At 40.8% G+C, this 16,078-nt stretch overlaps 1 protein-coding gene across 2 annotated transcripts in view; it reads left to right on the top strand.

The window, feature by feature from the left end:
• DAPP1 (dual adaptor of phosphotyrosine and 3-phosphoinositides) overlaps nt 1-16,078 on the top strand; it is a 57,517-nt gene that overhangs the window by 39,435 nt on the left and 2,004 nt on the right. Inside the window, exons 4-9 of one of the 2 annotated variants that reach the window (XM_010848300.1) lie at nt 3,870-4,000; nt 8,973-9,020; nt 10,616-10,678; nt 11,361-11,446; nt 14,533-14,620; nt 15,949-16,071. In XM_010848300.1, coding sequence (XP_010846602.1) covers nt 3,870-4,000; nt 8,973-9,020; nt 10,616-10,678; nt 11,361-11,446; nt 14,533-14,620; nt 15,949-16,017 — 485 coding nt within the window. In that variant the 3' untranslated portion in view covers nt 16,018-16,071. The remainder of the gene's footprint in view (nt 1-3,869; nt 4,001-8,972; nt 9,021-10,615; nt 10,679-11,360; nt 11,447-14,532; nt 14,621-15,948; nt 16,072-16,078) is intronic. The other variant, XM_010848301.1, reaches the window with a different exon arrangement.

Genomic DNA, 16,078 nt, shown 5'->3' with positions numbered 1-16,078 from the left:
ACCCCATTCCAGTACTCTTGCCTGGAAAATCCCATGGACAGAGAGCCTGGTAGGCTGCAGTCCATGGGGTCGTGAAGAGTCAGACATGACTGAGCGACTTCCCTTTCACTTTTCACTTTCATGCATTGGAGAAGGAAATGGCAACCCACTCCAGTGTTCTTGCCTGGAGAATCCCAGGGACGGGGGAGCCTGGTGGGCTGCTGTCTATGGGGTCACACAGAGTCGGACACGACTGAAGTGACTTAGCAGCATGTCAGAAACTGTATCAGGAGGTAGGAATACAAAGATAAATTTGACACCATACCTTCTCTGAAAGGACTCACAGGGCTTGGAAATGTGTGTGTTGGAAACGCAACGGCTTTATGGTCCCAAGTGATTACAGCACTGCAGGCTCAGGCAGCAACCCTGGCCCAGAGATCCTTACACTGCCGCACAACAGGACCCTGAGGCTAAGCTTACCACCCAGAAACTGATACTGTAGTAAACAGAATAATGATGCCTCCCCACTTCAAAGGTGTTCATATCCCTCCCTGGAAGTGTAAATGCTATGTTACATGGCAAAAAGGAATTAAATTTGCTGATAGAAATAAGGCTACTAATTATCTGACTTGGAGATGCAGAGCTTATCCTGGATTGCCCAGGAGCATCCACTATGATCACAGGGGTCCTTATAAGATGGAAGCAGAGAAGGAGACCTGGAGAGACAGCAGCATGAGAAGGACCTGACCCACTGCTGCTGGCTTTAAAGATGGAGGAACGGAGCCACCAATCAAGGAATGCGGGCAGCCTACAGAAGCTAGAAAAGGCAAGGGAAAGGATGGTCTCTGAGAGCCTCCAAAAGGAAAGCAGTTCTGCCAATACCTTCCCTTTAAATTATGAGACCCACTTCAGACTTCTGACCTCCAGAACTCTAGGATAATCAAGTCAAGTTACGTCACTATATTTGTGATGATTTGTTACAGCAGCAACCAGTTCACTTCAGTTCAGTGGCTCAGCCGTGTCCGACTCTTTGCGACCCCATGAACTGCAGCACGCCAGGCCTCCCTGTCCATCACCAACTCCTGGAATTCACTCAAACCCACGTCCATTGTATTGGTGATGCCATCCAGCCATCTCATCCTCCGTTGTCCTCTTCTCCTCCTGCCCTTGATCTTTCCCAGCATCAGGGTCTTTTCAAATGAGTCAGCTCTCTGCATCAGGTGGCCCAAGTATTGGAGTTTCAGCTTCAACATCATAGGAAACTAGTATAGGCAAGTATATACCTGGGTGATGCTTGGTTCTATGCAAAAGGACAGAGGATTGACCAGGGGCATCTTTCTAGGGCATCATTTAAAATATTATTTTCATATTAAGCATATGAATAGGATAATAATTTAGCATCAACTTTGAATTTGAATGGCAACCCACTCCAGTATTCTTGCCTGGAAAATCCCATGGACAGAGGAGCTTGGCAGTCCACAGTCCTGGGATTGCAAAGAGTCGGACACAACTGAGCGACTTCACGTCACTTGAAGATGAAGCATAAGATTTCACATTTCTTTTCTAATTTGTGAGCTGCATTGAGACCCGAGCTCCGGTCTTCTCCTCCACTGTCAGACGGAAGTGTTCAGAGGCGTCTGTCTGAGTGCTATAGTCAGTGACTCTCTAGACTACTGCCATGGTTATTCTTAGCACATAGTTCCATTTAGGTCTTTTTTACCTAATTTTAAAATCCATGTTCCCAAAGATGGCGCTCACTGGAATTTCACTTAAGAATTTAAAAATATATCAGAACGTAACAACATCTAACATTTTTATAATCCTTTCATAAGCCCGTCTTTATTTGGAGCTTAAAACAGCTTCATGAAGAAAGGGTAATCATTCTCACTTGTCAGAGGAAGAAAGAGAAGCTTGGAATAGAATGTCCAAAGCAACAGGGGCCGAGTGCCATGGTGGCTCTTTCCACAAAGCCAGGGTGGCTGCCAGAAAGTGTTTCTCTCAGGCAGGTCCCTGAGTAACCGGTCCCCAGTTCAGCAAGCCTCTGCCATGTCACAGCTGCATCCATACGGGCCCTGCACAACGGCTGCTCTGGGTTTAGGTGTTGCTGCTTTCACTATGACTGTAAACCTGTAACCGGCCCCTCGTCCCAAGATGACTGGATCTGTTCTCATGAAAGAATCTCCTCAACAGAAAGGAGTGCAGGCAGTGTGCAAGAGCGGGACTGGGCCTTCTGAGAACTGCAAAAGCCACTTTTCACTGTGATCCCAGTGCTCCCAAGATGAGTTGGGTGCAGAGCGAGGAGGAGGCCACTGTTTGGGGTGCCCCTCTTTGGCTGTTCTCAGTGACCCTTTCACTTTCCAGCAGGGCCTTATCTGGGCCCCTGTGTCAGAAGACATTGTTCTGTTTTTGCAGTCAGTTCACTGTCTCTACTCAAATCTCATAGAAAGATTTTGCTTTGTTTGTAGGTTTATCATTATTATGTTGTTGTTTTTTTTTTAACTGCAGAAGAGGTATTTTCCTTTCCTTGTTGCGTCTTTTTCACTCCAATTCAAAGTCTATACTTTCTGTGAGCTTTCTGTCACCCATCAAAGAAGATTTCCCTGACCTGATATAAATACCACGCTACCCAGACCCCTTTCTCTTTTCACTCTTCATTCCTTCACTTTGCTTTGTTAGGGTTTTCATAACAATTCTCTGACTTCTCTTTTTTCCCCAAAATGTTTCTGTCTCTGTGGCCATGAGAGTGAATGCTGTGTCTCCTTGGTCTGCTGCTATATCCCCTGGGCCTACACGAGTGCCTGGCACTCAGGAGAGCTCAGGAAATATGTGTTGAATCAACTACTGAAATCTTTGCATCTCACCCAGTGTCTGGTACAATCCTGGACCTTCCGTATGAAAGACCCAAGTGAAAAAAAAAACAAAAACCCAAGAAGCCAGAGCAAAAGGGAGAAAACCCTTAACTTACTCTTTTTGTAGTCACTTTCTAGTTTCTCACTGACTGATTGATCAGGGGAAGGGAAGGATGCAGAAGGGGGAAATATCAGTGTTGAGTTGAAAGCTCTCAGCCCCCAATACCTGGCCCCCACAGGCTGGGGGTGGGGTGGGCTTTTTCTGCCTGGACCACCTCCTTCACATGGAAGTGAAGGTAATTACACAGTGGCCTTAGCCTATTCACTTTATATCCACCAAAGAAAAGCAAAGCCTTCTTTTCCTTCAGCTGTCAATGGGGTGGTAGGAGACAGTAGGGAAAATGCTATGAGCTCATATTTTTTAGGTCCATGGATTTGTTACAAGCTGTTCTGAAAATAGTACAAAATAGAACAGTGGAATAAATCCTCCTATACCTGGTACATTGTGTGGTTTTTTTTGCACAACTTTTATAAAGCCCACCTGGAAAACCAACAGTTATTGCTAAGGTCTAATGGAGTCTAATGGTGTTGCCTCCCCTAGGAAAACATTTCTAGAGCATTCCATAGAACTGCACTTCTTATGCATGATCTTTTTTGTCTCTGTGGTACTTTTTATACCCTGCCACCTACAGACATCTCTCCTAGAAAGCAGAGTTACCACATGCACAACCAGCATGCTTGGTTCACACTGCCAACGGTGGTCTCATCACCCTATTCAGTTAAATGACTATATTCATGGCTAATTCTGTCCTAGACTAGAAGGGCAGAAATTATCTCACAATGCTTTATATCTCCAGTGTTCAGTTTAACAGCCTGGAATGTAGTTTGTACTTGATAAATGTTGAGACAGTGAGTCAGTGAATCCATGTAAAACAAGAAACTTTATGATCCAGGCACAGTGATCTGGTGTTAGCATTTGGACTCTCTTTTTAGGGCTTATATTCGATTTCTTTTTTTTTTTTTTTTTTGGTCTACATGCAGGCACTCTGATTGTTCTGAAACACCCCTATCCCAAAAAAGTGGAAGAACCATCCATTTATGAATCCGTCCGGGTTCACACAGCAATGCAGACGGGAAGATCAGAAAATGACCTGGTGCCCACTGCGCCTTCTGTAAGTGGCCATCCATCTGCCCACCGGGCTCACTGTCCAAAAGCAATAACATGCAATAAGTTACACACATTTTACAGTACTTTTGTTCACATAAAATTCTACCTTGGGATATAAAACTGGAAAAGGAACGTAAAGTTCTAAGCCTATGGCTCATGTGGTCCAGGGTAAAGTGTAAAAAAAAAAAAAAATTAAAATGCGATAGTGATAGGATTTTAAAGATTTCAAAAATGGCACTTAAATCCTGTCCTTACTTCACCAAACAAGTTCATGGTAGAATGTGCGAAAGATGTTTATGGTCACACAGTTGTCTAAACGGTTATTCTATAAATTCATTAAAAAAAAAAAGTTATTTTACATTTCAACTTTCTCTGGAAGAAAATGATTCTCCACCTTTACTATAAATTCTCAGGATATTATTTTCTTCCCTGGCCTTTTTATTGCTTATGTTTTTCCTTCACTAAATGAAGGATCCAGACAGAAGCATTTGGACTCCTTTTAGCATGTGAGCCATTGTCCACTTTCAGTGCAGTGGGAGCTTTCATTGCTCTCTTTGGAGTCCACTGACGTTTGTTCTGTGAGCTGTGACCCTGCAAAGATTCCTCTCCAGCACCTTCTTCCCTTCACTGTGCCCAGGGCGCCCTGATTCCTTTCCTCTTTCTCATTGGCTGCATGCTCTCCTATAAGGTATCTGGCTGTGTCCTCATGATAAAGAGGATCACACCTAAATGAAATGTCAAGCACTAGTTCTAGATAGCAATCATTATACGTATTTAGCTATAGATTAAATGAAAACATGCATGACTTTTTTGTCTCTGCGGCCGTACTTCTTCTACCCTGCCACCAGAGACATCTCTCCTGAGAAGCAGATTTACCGTGACTTCCAGCTTAACAGTTTTCGGCGGATGGCCACTGTCTTCATCCGCCTGGATCCTCCTCTTCTCCCTGGCCTGACCTTATGCTTCTGTCCCACATTCACGCTGGAAGACCCCGCGTTTCTGAATGCTCCTCCTCTCCTCCCTGCATCTGAAACCCTGCCAACATCTCTGCTGTTCCCTCATCCTTAGAGGCTTGCATCTGGGATCAGTCTCTTCCAGAAAGCCCTCTTGACCCCTTCTAGCTTCCTCTAACACCCCGTCCTCTGTGCATGCTCTGCTCACCTTTATCCTAGAATCATCGGACAGGAGGCTGGCTACCTGCACGGAGTCCCCCCTTCCCAGGAGCCTGAGACTTTACCCGGAACTGGAATCATAATCAGTAGCTTTATAGGCTAATCAGGTTCACGACACATTACATTGTTACTACACTACGTCCACTCAAAAATAAAAATCCTGGAAATTGGCTGAGGAAGATGTTTTAGCTTTTTCACAAAGGGACGTAGAAGACCTCTGAACTAGAGAAACTTAGGAACACAAGACAGTAAATAGTCTCAAGTCGAAACAGACCAGACAATACATCATGATCCAACCAAGTCTTTGTTTTCCGGTCGACTGTGCTTTTCCGGGAGAAGGCAATGGCACCCCACTCCAGTACTGTTGCCCGGAAAATCCCATGGATGGAGGAGCCTGGTGGGCTGCAGTCCATGGGGTCGCTAAGAGTTAGACACGACTGAGTGACTTCACTTTCACTTTCCACTTTCATGCATTGGAGAAGGAAATGGCAACCCACTCCAGTGTTCTTGCCTGGAGAATCCCAGGGACAGAGAAGCCTGGCAGGCTGCAGTCCATGGGGTCGCACAGAGTCGGACACGACTGAAGCGACTTGGCAGTACTCTTCCTGTCCTTTCTCTTCACCATCCTACCCCACCACCAATCACTTCACCATCATTTTCATTTGTACTCTCAGTTTTACTTTACATTCTTCTCTGTTACCTTCCCCTAAAGATATCCACTCAAGGTCGATCAAACCAGACCCTACTGCGAGCGTCCTTTTTCAATAGTAGAATGCAGATACGACCGCACTTGTGGAGTTGGTGTGAGCATGAGACATGGGGCATACTTAGGTAGAAACAACCTTCTTGGGATCAAATTCTGCAAGCTTTATTGCTTGCCTCCTTTGCCCACTCCAGGTGTCAGATGGACTCATCTGCCCAAGGATCCAGCAATGAACATACGCAGGTTCTGCATAATGGCATTTTAAAAACAGTGCTGGAATTCCCTGGGGGTCCAGTAGCTTGGGGGTCCTATAGTTAGGACTCAGCCGTTTTCACTGCCCAGGCTGGGTTCAATCCCTGATCAAGCAACTAAGATTCTGCAGGCCAGGGACAAGGCCAAAATTAACTAATTAAAAAAAATGAAACAATGGTGAGTGGATAAGTTGAAAATGTCTTCACTCACACTGTATAATGATAAGTCCATGACATTTGTTGTGCATTGATATGGACAGAAAACTAGAAAGATTTTCTAGTGGATTCTTGTGTCACAGTACTCCTCACTACGGAATGAACCAGCCAGCTGGGGAACAGTCACCATCTTATCAGGGACTCTCTTCCCCTGGCTGAACACAGGAGTTCACAGCTTTGATTGAGGGCTTGCTTCTGGGCTTCTGCCTGCTCTTGTGGAGATGCCCTTCTTGCACAAGCACTGGCAGTGGAGGAAGGTGATTAAGTACTATTTACAGGAAAAAGAACTTCTTGCTTGAAGTGAAAATGAAAATAGGTGTCCTATCACCCAGAAATGTAGATGCTTCTGTAAAACTGTTTACCATCCTTTGGCAACTGCATTTGGGGAAATGATTGTTTATATATTTCATACACAACATGGGGTTGGGCTTCTGAGATAGGATGAATTTAATTAATTCGTTTGCTTAGCAAACTTTTTAAGAAAGTGCCTACAATGCACTGAGGACTGTTTTAAGCACTGGAGGGTTGGCAATAAATTAGGCAAATGCTCTGCCCTCATTGAGCTCACACTGTAGTAGGGGGATCATGACAATCATCAACAGAATTCTAACCCAGATTCTAATAGGAAATTAGCATTGATGCAGTGCCACACTCCCATCCGCAGATCCCATTTAGGCGTCAGTCATCAGTTTTCTTAGTAAGGCGCCTTAGAGCATAAGGATGCAATCCAAAATCACAAGTTGCCTTTATCTGTCCCGCCTCTTGAGTAGGCTTCATTCTGGAACACGTCCTCAGTTTATCCCACCTGATGGCTTTTGACTAAAATTAAGGCAGGCAGGGCTTCCCAGGTGGTGCTAGTGGTAAAGAACTTGTCTGACAATGCAGGAGACATAAGAGATGCTGGTTCGATCCATAAATCAGGGAAGATACCCCGGAGTAGGAAATGGCTACCCACTCCAGTATTCTTGGCTGGAAAATTCCATGGACAGAGGATCATGGAGGGCTACAGTCCATCGGGCTGCAAAGAGTTGGCCATGACTGGCATGAGCACACACAAGGCAGGCAGATAGAAAGGATGATAGCCGGGCTAATGCTTTAATTTTAAAATATTTAGGTTGTTTCCAATTTGGGGCTATTAACTCTCTTCTTCTAGATGAGAAGACTTAAAAAATAAATCTGCTGCTGTATAGATATTTCCTTTCTTACCTCCCAAGACCATAAATAAAATTGGTATGCTCAGCTCTTTTCTCTGCAGCCTTTCACTTATCTATCAAAACCTTAGAAAAATACTAGATTTATCATATGTTGTTTGGATGGAGGTAAGATGGAGTCAGTAGCATGATTTCTTAGTGTGATTTCAATTCTATCAGTATCTTCCACAAAATAATTTATCTTTATTTTGCCTCTGTAGACTCAATAATCCAAAATGGTAATTTTTTTCTGTTTCCATAATATAATATCCAAACTCAATTCAGTCAGTTCAATTTCTTCTAATGTCAAAATGAATCAAATTGATTATTCAATATCATATTCACCAATGCTATTAAACATTATTTAAATGAATACCTGGGAATTTCATTGTTACTTCAATGCCCTAAGAATTTTAAAGGAAGTGGTCATAGTCATATGTTATTTCTGGCTTTAAATCTTTATTTTGATGGTTGCTGTTCCTCTTTTTCCTTGGTAGGGAGAATTCATCTCAGGAACAAATACTGTGGAAACTCCCATGAAAAAACATTGACATCAATCAAATCATTTCCCAATTTTTATTCATTTTTTTCTTACTAATATATGATGTATTATGATATCATAGAACAAAATAGCCTACCATGAATCTAATTTCTTCAGGAACGTATGAATTTTGACATTTTTTCACCTGAGGGTCCTGGTTTTATGCAAATTGCTATTCATACTGTTCCCACCATTCCTTATACTTCATAGGTGCCAGCTATGTGTCATATTGTTACCCTTGAATTATTGATAGGTGAGATAAAAGAAATGACTCATTCTCACTTTAAATCCTTTCTGGATGAATTAAGTCTAAATAGATATGCACTCTTGAGAGTCTATCCCATGGAATATAGGTCTCAAGAGATAGTCTGTGAAAAAAACAAAGGGGTGGGGTTGGAGAATTATATGATAAATTGTAGAAAACGTGCTTTCTAATTCACAAAGCAGTTTAGCAGAATACAGACTCCGGGAAGTACAGAAATACCTCTTCTTTGCTTTATCCAAAGTTGCCCATGTATTGAGCTTATGGCAGTGTGTGTGGCCGTGTTTATGTACATAACACCCCAGCAACAATCCGAGCAGCTGGGATGCACAGACATCCTTTGCCCAATGCAGGCTCTTAGAAATGGTATAGCTTATATAACCTGGTTGACTGCAAAGTGCTAACTCACGTCAGAGGAGAATCTGTGCACTGTTCTCTGTTGCTGCAAAATCACACCGGACTATCTGGTCTGAAAACAGTCTTTACCACACGGGAAGGATTTTCAAGTGCCTCAATGAAGAAGGAAAGGCAATTACTAAAGATCAAAGGCAAATTCGTTTCATTTTGAAATAGGACAGAAATAGACAAAATTCAAGTTGTGATAGTCCTGGGCTTCATTTGAGTGTTTATTTCTTTTTCAGCTGGGCACCAAAGAAGGCTACCTCACCAAACAGGGTGGTCTGGTCAAGGTAAGGAAGCACGTGGCCTCCAGCATCAGCCACAAAGAGAGAGAACGCATCCTGGGGGCTCAGTTCTCATTTTGACTTTTAAAAAGCAGAACTGCCTACTCATTTTGACCCAGCTATAACATTTACCTGTTTACAGAATTCATCTTGATGGCTAATGTTAGTCAAAATTCTATAAAATCACTTGACTATTCTTTGGCAAAGTGACATGTATGAAAATAGCCTACCTATCATTAATACTCAAAACTTAAAATCCTTTTGATGCAACAATTGAGGATTAAAGTAGCAAATTAACTCTAGCACATATCTTTTTTTTATTCAATAATTTTTTTACCATCTCAATCATTTTCTAAGCCTTTAATTTTATATTGGGATATAGCCAATTAACAATGTTATGGTAGTCTCAGGTGAACAGCAAAGGAACTCACCCATTCATATACATGTATCCATCCTCCCCCAAACTCCCCTCCCATCCAGGCTGTCATATAACATTGAGCAGAGTTCCATGTCTAGTACATACCTTTGCCTTTTAAGAATTTTTTTAGTAAAAAAAAAGTCAAAATTTTATGAAATGTTTACTTAACAGTAGACAAAAAAAAAAAAAAGAACAACAGGCCAACCATCTCACTGGTACTAATGTAACTATCTTATAAAATCCCAAATAAAACAAAATTTAGGACTTTACTAGTTGGGAGGTATTCAACTGTTTTGTTTATGTGACTGTACCTTTAAAGGTACTCAATTTCATATTCATGGGCTAAGAAGGCCTTCATGGAGTGTCTGTTCTTTCCCATTTAAAGTGTCAGGGCACTGATCTCTCAAGGGTACTGGCCTGCTTGAATTTAACCTAAATATTTAGTTATTTTGTCCCGACTCAAGTGTATTGTTCCTGGGAAGAGGAAGTATTCATGTTCGTAGCATTATTTTTAAATCCACTGTTACTTCCTTTAATTGGGAACATTGCCACCAAAGATGATGAGTGTTCAGTTAGTACAGAAGAAGGAGACCAAAAAAAAAAAAGGGAGACAGAGGGTAACAAGACAGTGGGTAACATTTTTCCACCAATGACCTGGAATTTCTAGGCAAGGTTTAGAATAGCATGTGGTTTGAGGTTCCTAAACCTCAGTTTGTTTGTTTGTAAAACAAGAATAATAATATTTGGCATTGTATGAGGGCTGTCTATAATGTATATAAACCTCCAAGGATAGTATGAATTTTCAATAGGTGCTCAAAAATTATATCTATTCTTACCATAGTTTTATTAAGATTATTAAGTCTTACTAAGATGGAAATTTTAGTGGTTTATTGTAATGTAAATCACCTTAAATATTTATGATAGGTTATTTCTTTTTACTTGCTTAAAAATGTTAATGATATCTTTGCCTCTGTTATGAGCTTAAGGCATGGAATCATTTTAATTTTTTAAACTTTAAAATTGTAAGGCTCACTTTGAAAGTTTTTTTTTCTCAGAAATAACACCACAAGAATATTTCATTGTATCTAATCTTGTAGGTACTTTTACAACAAAAGGAAATTATCCGGTCCAGATATTATAATCGTGTATGCAAAGCCTACATGTTTCATTTTTTTTTTTTCAGACCTGGAAAACGAGGTGGTTTACTTTGCACAGGAATGAACTGAAGTACTTCAAAGACCAGATGGTAAGAAACATGATCATATATTTTCCCTTTAAAAATGAGCTCTCAAAATGAAAAGAATATCTGCCTTTTAAAATCCCTGAAATTTATAGGAAACATCCTATAAATGACTGGAGATGAGAGTTCTTGATTCCTGATATGAGCAGAGCTTTCTTGCATAAATGAGACCTGTATAGCAGACACTGTTCTCAGTCTGGCTAACCTCTAGCTCTCAGGGGCATGCCACCTGCTATGTTTAGAGCAGTGGAATTGTTCCCTTACCACATTGGGTGGACTGTCTCTGTAGCAGTGTTCTCCTCTATTAAAAATATGTCCATTTATCAGGTCTAACTCATTAAGCAAATTTAAAATTATTTCATCTCTTCTCATTTTTCCTGCACAAAATTTCTGAGAAAGTGGATGTCTAAAAACATAGGAGAAACATATGCCTTCCTTCCACGTGTTAAAAATCCATCTCCACCGAATTTGAATTGACAATGAAAGTGTCTTTCTAATGTCCAATTTCATGAAAAGCCAATCCTCAGATAAGCATGTGGATTTCCTTAGGAAGTTTTTCTATTATCAATTCCTGTAGTGGAAGTAAAGTTAACAGTCACTCATAGTGGAAACTTGTTTGGGGAATGAGTGAGGAACAGATTTGTGTGTGTGTGTTTTATCATGACATAGTTTGTCCTTTTGTTTTAAGTCACCAGAACCAATTCGGATCCTAGATTTGACGGAATGTTCAGCTGTACAATTTGATTATTCACAGGAAAGGGTAAACTGCTTCTGGTAAGTTGTTTTATAGAGGAAATGTTTTTTAAAATCTTCTTGCCAGACACTTATTTTAGCAGAATAAAAAATTGTATGTCTAATGTACACAGATGTTTTGATCTGAGGCGGTACATGCATATTAGGAGTCCTTTCAGCTGAATGTGACATAAAATCTCATTTGTTGTTGTTCAGTCGCTAAGCTGGGCTTCCCAGGTGGCACAGCGGTAAAGAATCTCCCTGCCATGCAGGAGAAGTAAGAGATGGGGGTTCAATCCCTGGGTTGGGAAAATCGCCAAGTTGTATCTGATTCTTCTGTAACCCCATGGACTGTACCCAGCAGGCTCCTCTGTCCATGGGATTTCCCAAGCAAGGATACTGGAGGGGGATGCCATTCCCTTCTCCAGGGGATCTTCCCAACCCAGGGGTCAAACCCACATCTCCTGCACTGGCAGGTAGATTCTTTACTACTGAGCCACATGGAAGCCCTATACTCATTTAAAGCCGTATAGACAAATAAGCAGTTCTGCTGGGTCTGATTCTTTACATTGCACACTGCAACAAGTATGATGCCCATGGCAGGATGCTAGTCACATGTTAGACAGCTTTCATTCCTTTGAGATGTTTTATTCAATTTTAGTTATAACTTTGCTGACTCCAAGAATGAGTGATTTGTGTAATTATGACAATTCTTGCAGATGGCACCAAACTGTTTTATTCTAACACTATCAGTGTGTCATGATAATTTTCCAACTGGGAGGAGTAAAGTGTCTTGAGAAAAAAGTGTTTTATTTCCCACCATTTATTTTAAAGTTTTTAAACATATAAAATTTGAAAGACTTACATGGACCTCTGCTCAATGTTATGTGCCAGCCTGGATGGGAGAGGGGTGTGGGGGAGAATGGATATATGGACATGTATGATGGAGTCTCTTTGCTCGTCATCTGAAACTATTATAAAATTGTTCATCAGCTATACTCCAATACAAAATAAAAAGTTTGAAAAAAAAAGAATAAAAAAAGTTGACTTATATACCCATATACCCTTCACCTAGATGCATCAATCACTAATATTTTGCATATTTGCTTTATCTCTATCTATTCACTTTCTTTCGTTGAACCAATTGAAAGTAAATTGCAGACATCATGGCACTTTCCCCGTGAATATTTAAATTTGTATCTACTAAGAATAAAAATATCACCTGTAGAACAATATCACTGTCCTACCTAAGAAAATTAACATCAACTATTGTTAATTAATGATTGGATAGTATCAGCCAATGATGGAAATCTTTTTTAAATTCACATAAAGGCACTGTACACACTAACAGGGGTTTATATGTCTCATATAACAACCAATCGGGAGGCAGACGGCTACACTGACAAGGTCCTGTCCAATGTCTATATAGTTCTTTTGGTCTTTTCCTCATGCTTACTACTTCAGGGGCCAAGAGAAATAGTCTAGCTGTAGGTCTCATATTTTCATGTAAGCCATGAAGATAGATGCTGGGATGGGAGGAGCCAGGTCTGCCCTATCAGGAAAGCAGACATTTTCTCAGAAACTCTCCTATCATATTTTCCCTCCTATCTCATTGGCCAAGACTGCAGCCAATGGCCATCGGCAGCAGCAAGGGAAGCTAGAAAAGGATACTAGTATGATCATGATTGCGCTTCCCAGGTGGCTCAAGTGGTAAAGAATCTGCCTGCCAATGCAGGAGACACAGGTTCAATTCCTGGCTCGGGACGATCCCTTGCAGGAGGGCGCAGCAATCCTTTCCAGTATTCTTGCCTGGAGAATCCCATGGACAGAGGAGCCTGTCAGGCTGCAGCCCATGGGGTCGCAAAGAGTCGGACACAACTGAGTGATTGAGCATGCACACATGATTATAATTGGCTCTAATTGTAATTTATTGCCTGGGGTTCTGTTAGCAAGAAGAAAGGAAAAATGATCTCTATTAACAGGTAGTTAATCATGTCTCTCATAAGGAGTACCAAACAATGACAATTCCAGCAATCAGTCACACCCCCTCCCCAATTTCCCCTCTGTCTACTAGTTGCCCAAGGGGACTTCACATCAAGGTTTACCTTTCATACACAGAGACTTACCTCTTGTCTATTCAACATTATTTACTGGTGTAAACAAGATACGTCGCTTTGGTTTTAGAGTATAGAAACCCTTCTGGTTTCAGTTCAAGGCTTTTTTTATTTTTATTTTTTCACGAAAAGGACAAAAAATTTTTTTTAGTGTTTTGTGTCTCAACTGTTAGGATAGGAAGTGTGGGCAAGATATAAATCAGATGATTTTTTAAGTTAATTAATTAGACTGCATCAGGTCTTATTTATGGCACGTGGGATCTTTTAGCTGCAGCGTTTGAACTCTTAGTTGCAGAGTGTGGGATTGAACCTGGGCACCCCTGCATCGGGAGCTGGGAGTTTTAGCCACTAGACCACCAGGGAAGTCCATGAGTCAAATGATTTTGACTCTATAACCCAAGACACAATCAAAGGAGGAGTTAATTCTGTTCCTAAAACAGTCTTTCATGCCAGTAGGCAAGTTTGTCTTCCCTTCAGCAAAGATTTTCATGGCAAGAAGGAGGCAAAGTGAATAGTTGAAGAGATTTATTGTCTCCTTTGCCGCTCTGAAAAGTTAAAACTGCCTTCATCCACAGAGGCCGCTGTCTTCCTTGTTGCAGCCAGCTAACACAAATGAATTCCTTCAGCAAACTCTCTTATTTGTGTTGCTTGTTCTTTGAATTGTAGCACAAGTTCTGAGCCATGTAACAAATCAGCGGAATAAACACATGTGTGTATTCAGCCTAGATCATGAACAATGAAAGGATCTGGGTTTGACCTGGACCTCTTCCCCACCTCCATCCCACTCTTTGGACTCATTAAAATATATAAATATGCCTGTAAAAATAATAATGTGAATCTACAACATCCTCAACATTTCTGCAGTTTGCCAGCAGGCCTAGCTCTCTATATACTGAGGTTCTTACCCAAGTTCTACGTCAATTCTTTTTCCACTTGGAATACTTTAATGAGTGCTCAACTAATAAGATGTTCAATGGTCTGGAATATCTTACATTCTTTCTTTTGTCTTATCAGCTTAGTATTTCCATTCAGGACATTTTACCTCTGTGCAAAGACAGGAGTAGAAGCTGACGAGTGGATCAAGATATTACGCTGGAAGTTGGTAAGTTATTCGTGTCTCTGAATGCCTAGTACTCCCAAATCACATGTTGATGATTTCAAACTTATTTCTACTGCAAGAGTCAGGGAACCCCTGAAAACCTATGGGAAGTCAACATGCAGGCTTGTGGAAGAGTCTCTTCATTCTTCTCGAACATGGAAGGGTTGAAGAAAGGAGTAAGGACAGAAGAATGAGGCTGCACCGGGGTCTCATTGCCAGAGCCTAGCCTAGTGTGTATCAGACTTCTGATGTCTGTCAGACTTCCTGTTAGTGTATGGGTGGTCCAAGTTGGCCTGGAGGAGGACGTGTGGTACCAGAAGGACAGATAAGAGGAATGCTGACATACCTCTGTAGTAGAAAATCCTTTTATACTGTCAGAGAAGGTGGACTTGCCAGAAAGACTTAGCTTAGTGTCCTGTATAATCGTTACTTTGTGCAGGTCAAGGACAAAAGGTATTCTAATTTATCTGCTTTCCATATACCTCCTGGGAGGAAGACAAAGTGCTTATAAGAACATACTAGTCTCATGCAATTTTTGTGCGTGTGTGTGTTTGCAAGTTAGTCAGTTGTTAGCCAAGAGCTTGTCAAAGCTTTCTCAAATTTCATATAAATACCACCTTGAATCCCTTGATGTTTTCAGCTATAGACAGTAATCTCCAATTTTCAAAATGAAATTAGCTTATATTTAGAATCTTACTGAATAGTCCTTTCTAAATACTAGGATTTTTGCCTTTGGTTGTCTTTTCAATTTTAGATCCAAAGAGCTATAGCCCTCCTTTTCAGATAGTTCCAATGTATTTGATATTCAGTGGGGAAATATTTTGCCATATGAAGTCTTTGCTCAAATATGAATTATTTTTTATTGTTTCTGTTTGATAACTTTGAAAGTGACACATAATCATTATAGAAAATTTAAAGTAAAAACAGCAAATGAACATTTCAGATTTCTCCCTTTGCATATAAACATTTAAAACCAACTTTAATCATTCTGTAGTGTTCTTCATCTGCTCACTTAACAATATATCATGAACATTTTTCCATATGAATACATTTAGATTTATATCTTCATTTTGATTCATTAGTGTTGCTATTACTAAAAGTGCTAGGCCGGTTCCCAATTTGTGTATGTTTTAGCAACCACTTTATAGTATTTCTCCTGAGAAAAAAACAGAAAACAAGAGTAAAATTGGGGAAGTGGGGATATGATAATTACTTGTTGTTTCATACTTTTCTTACCGGTCAGCATTTTGTATTTAATATTGGTTAAAAGCCAAAGTTTGTTATCTTAAAGTTGCTCAATAGTCCATACAGGTGGGTGTGCTTTCTTACAGTCTCAAATAAGAAAACAGCTTGATCAAGGGGATGGCACAGTCCGATCTCGGTCGTTCATCTTTCAGTAGACAGATCCCCCTCGGTGAGGGAGACCCTGACGCAGGAGCAGGGTGGAATGCTCCCAATGCT

The sequence above is a fragment of the Bison bison genome, unplaced genomic scaffold (genome assembly GCF_000754665.1).
Source record: "Bison bison bison isolate TAMUID 2011002044 unplaced genomic scaffold, Bison_UMD1.0 scf7180017864263, whole genome shotgun sequence".
Lineage (NCBI taxonomy): Eukaryota > Metazoa > Chordata > Mammalia > Artiodactyla > Bovidae > Bison > Bison bison.
Note: the sequence above shows the minus strand (reverse complement) of the source record. Positions and strands in the feature narration are given on the sequence as shown.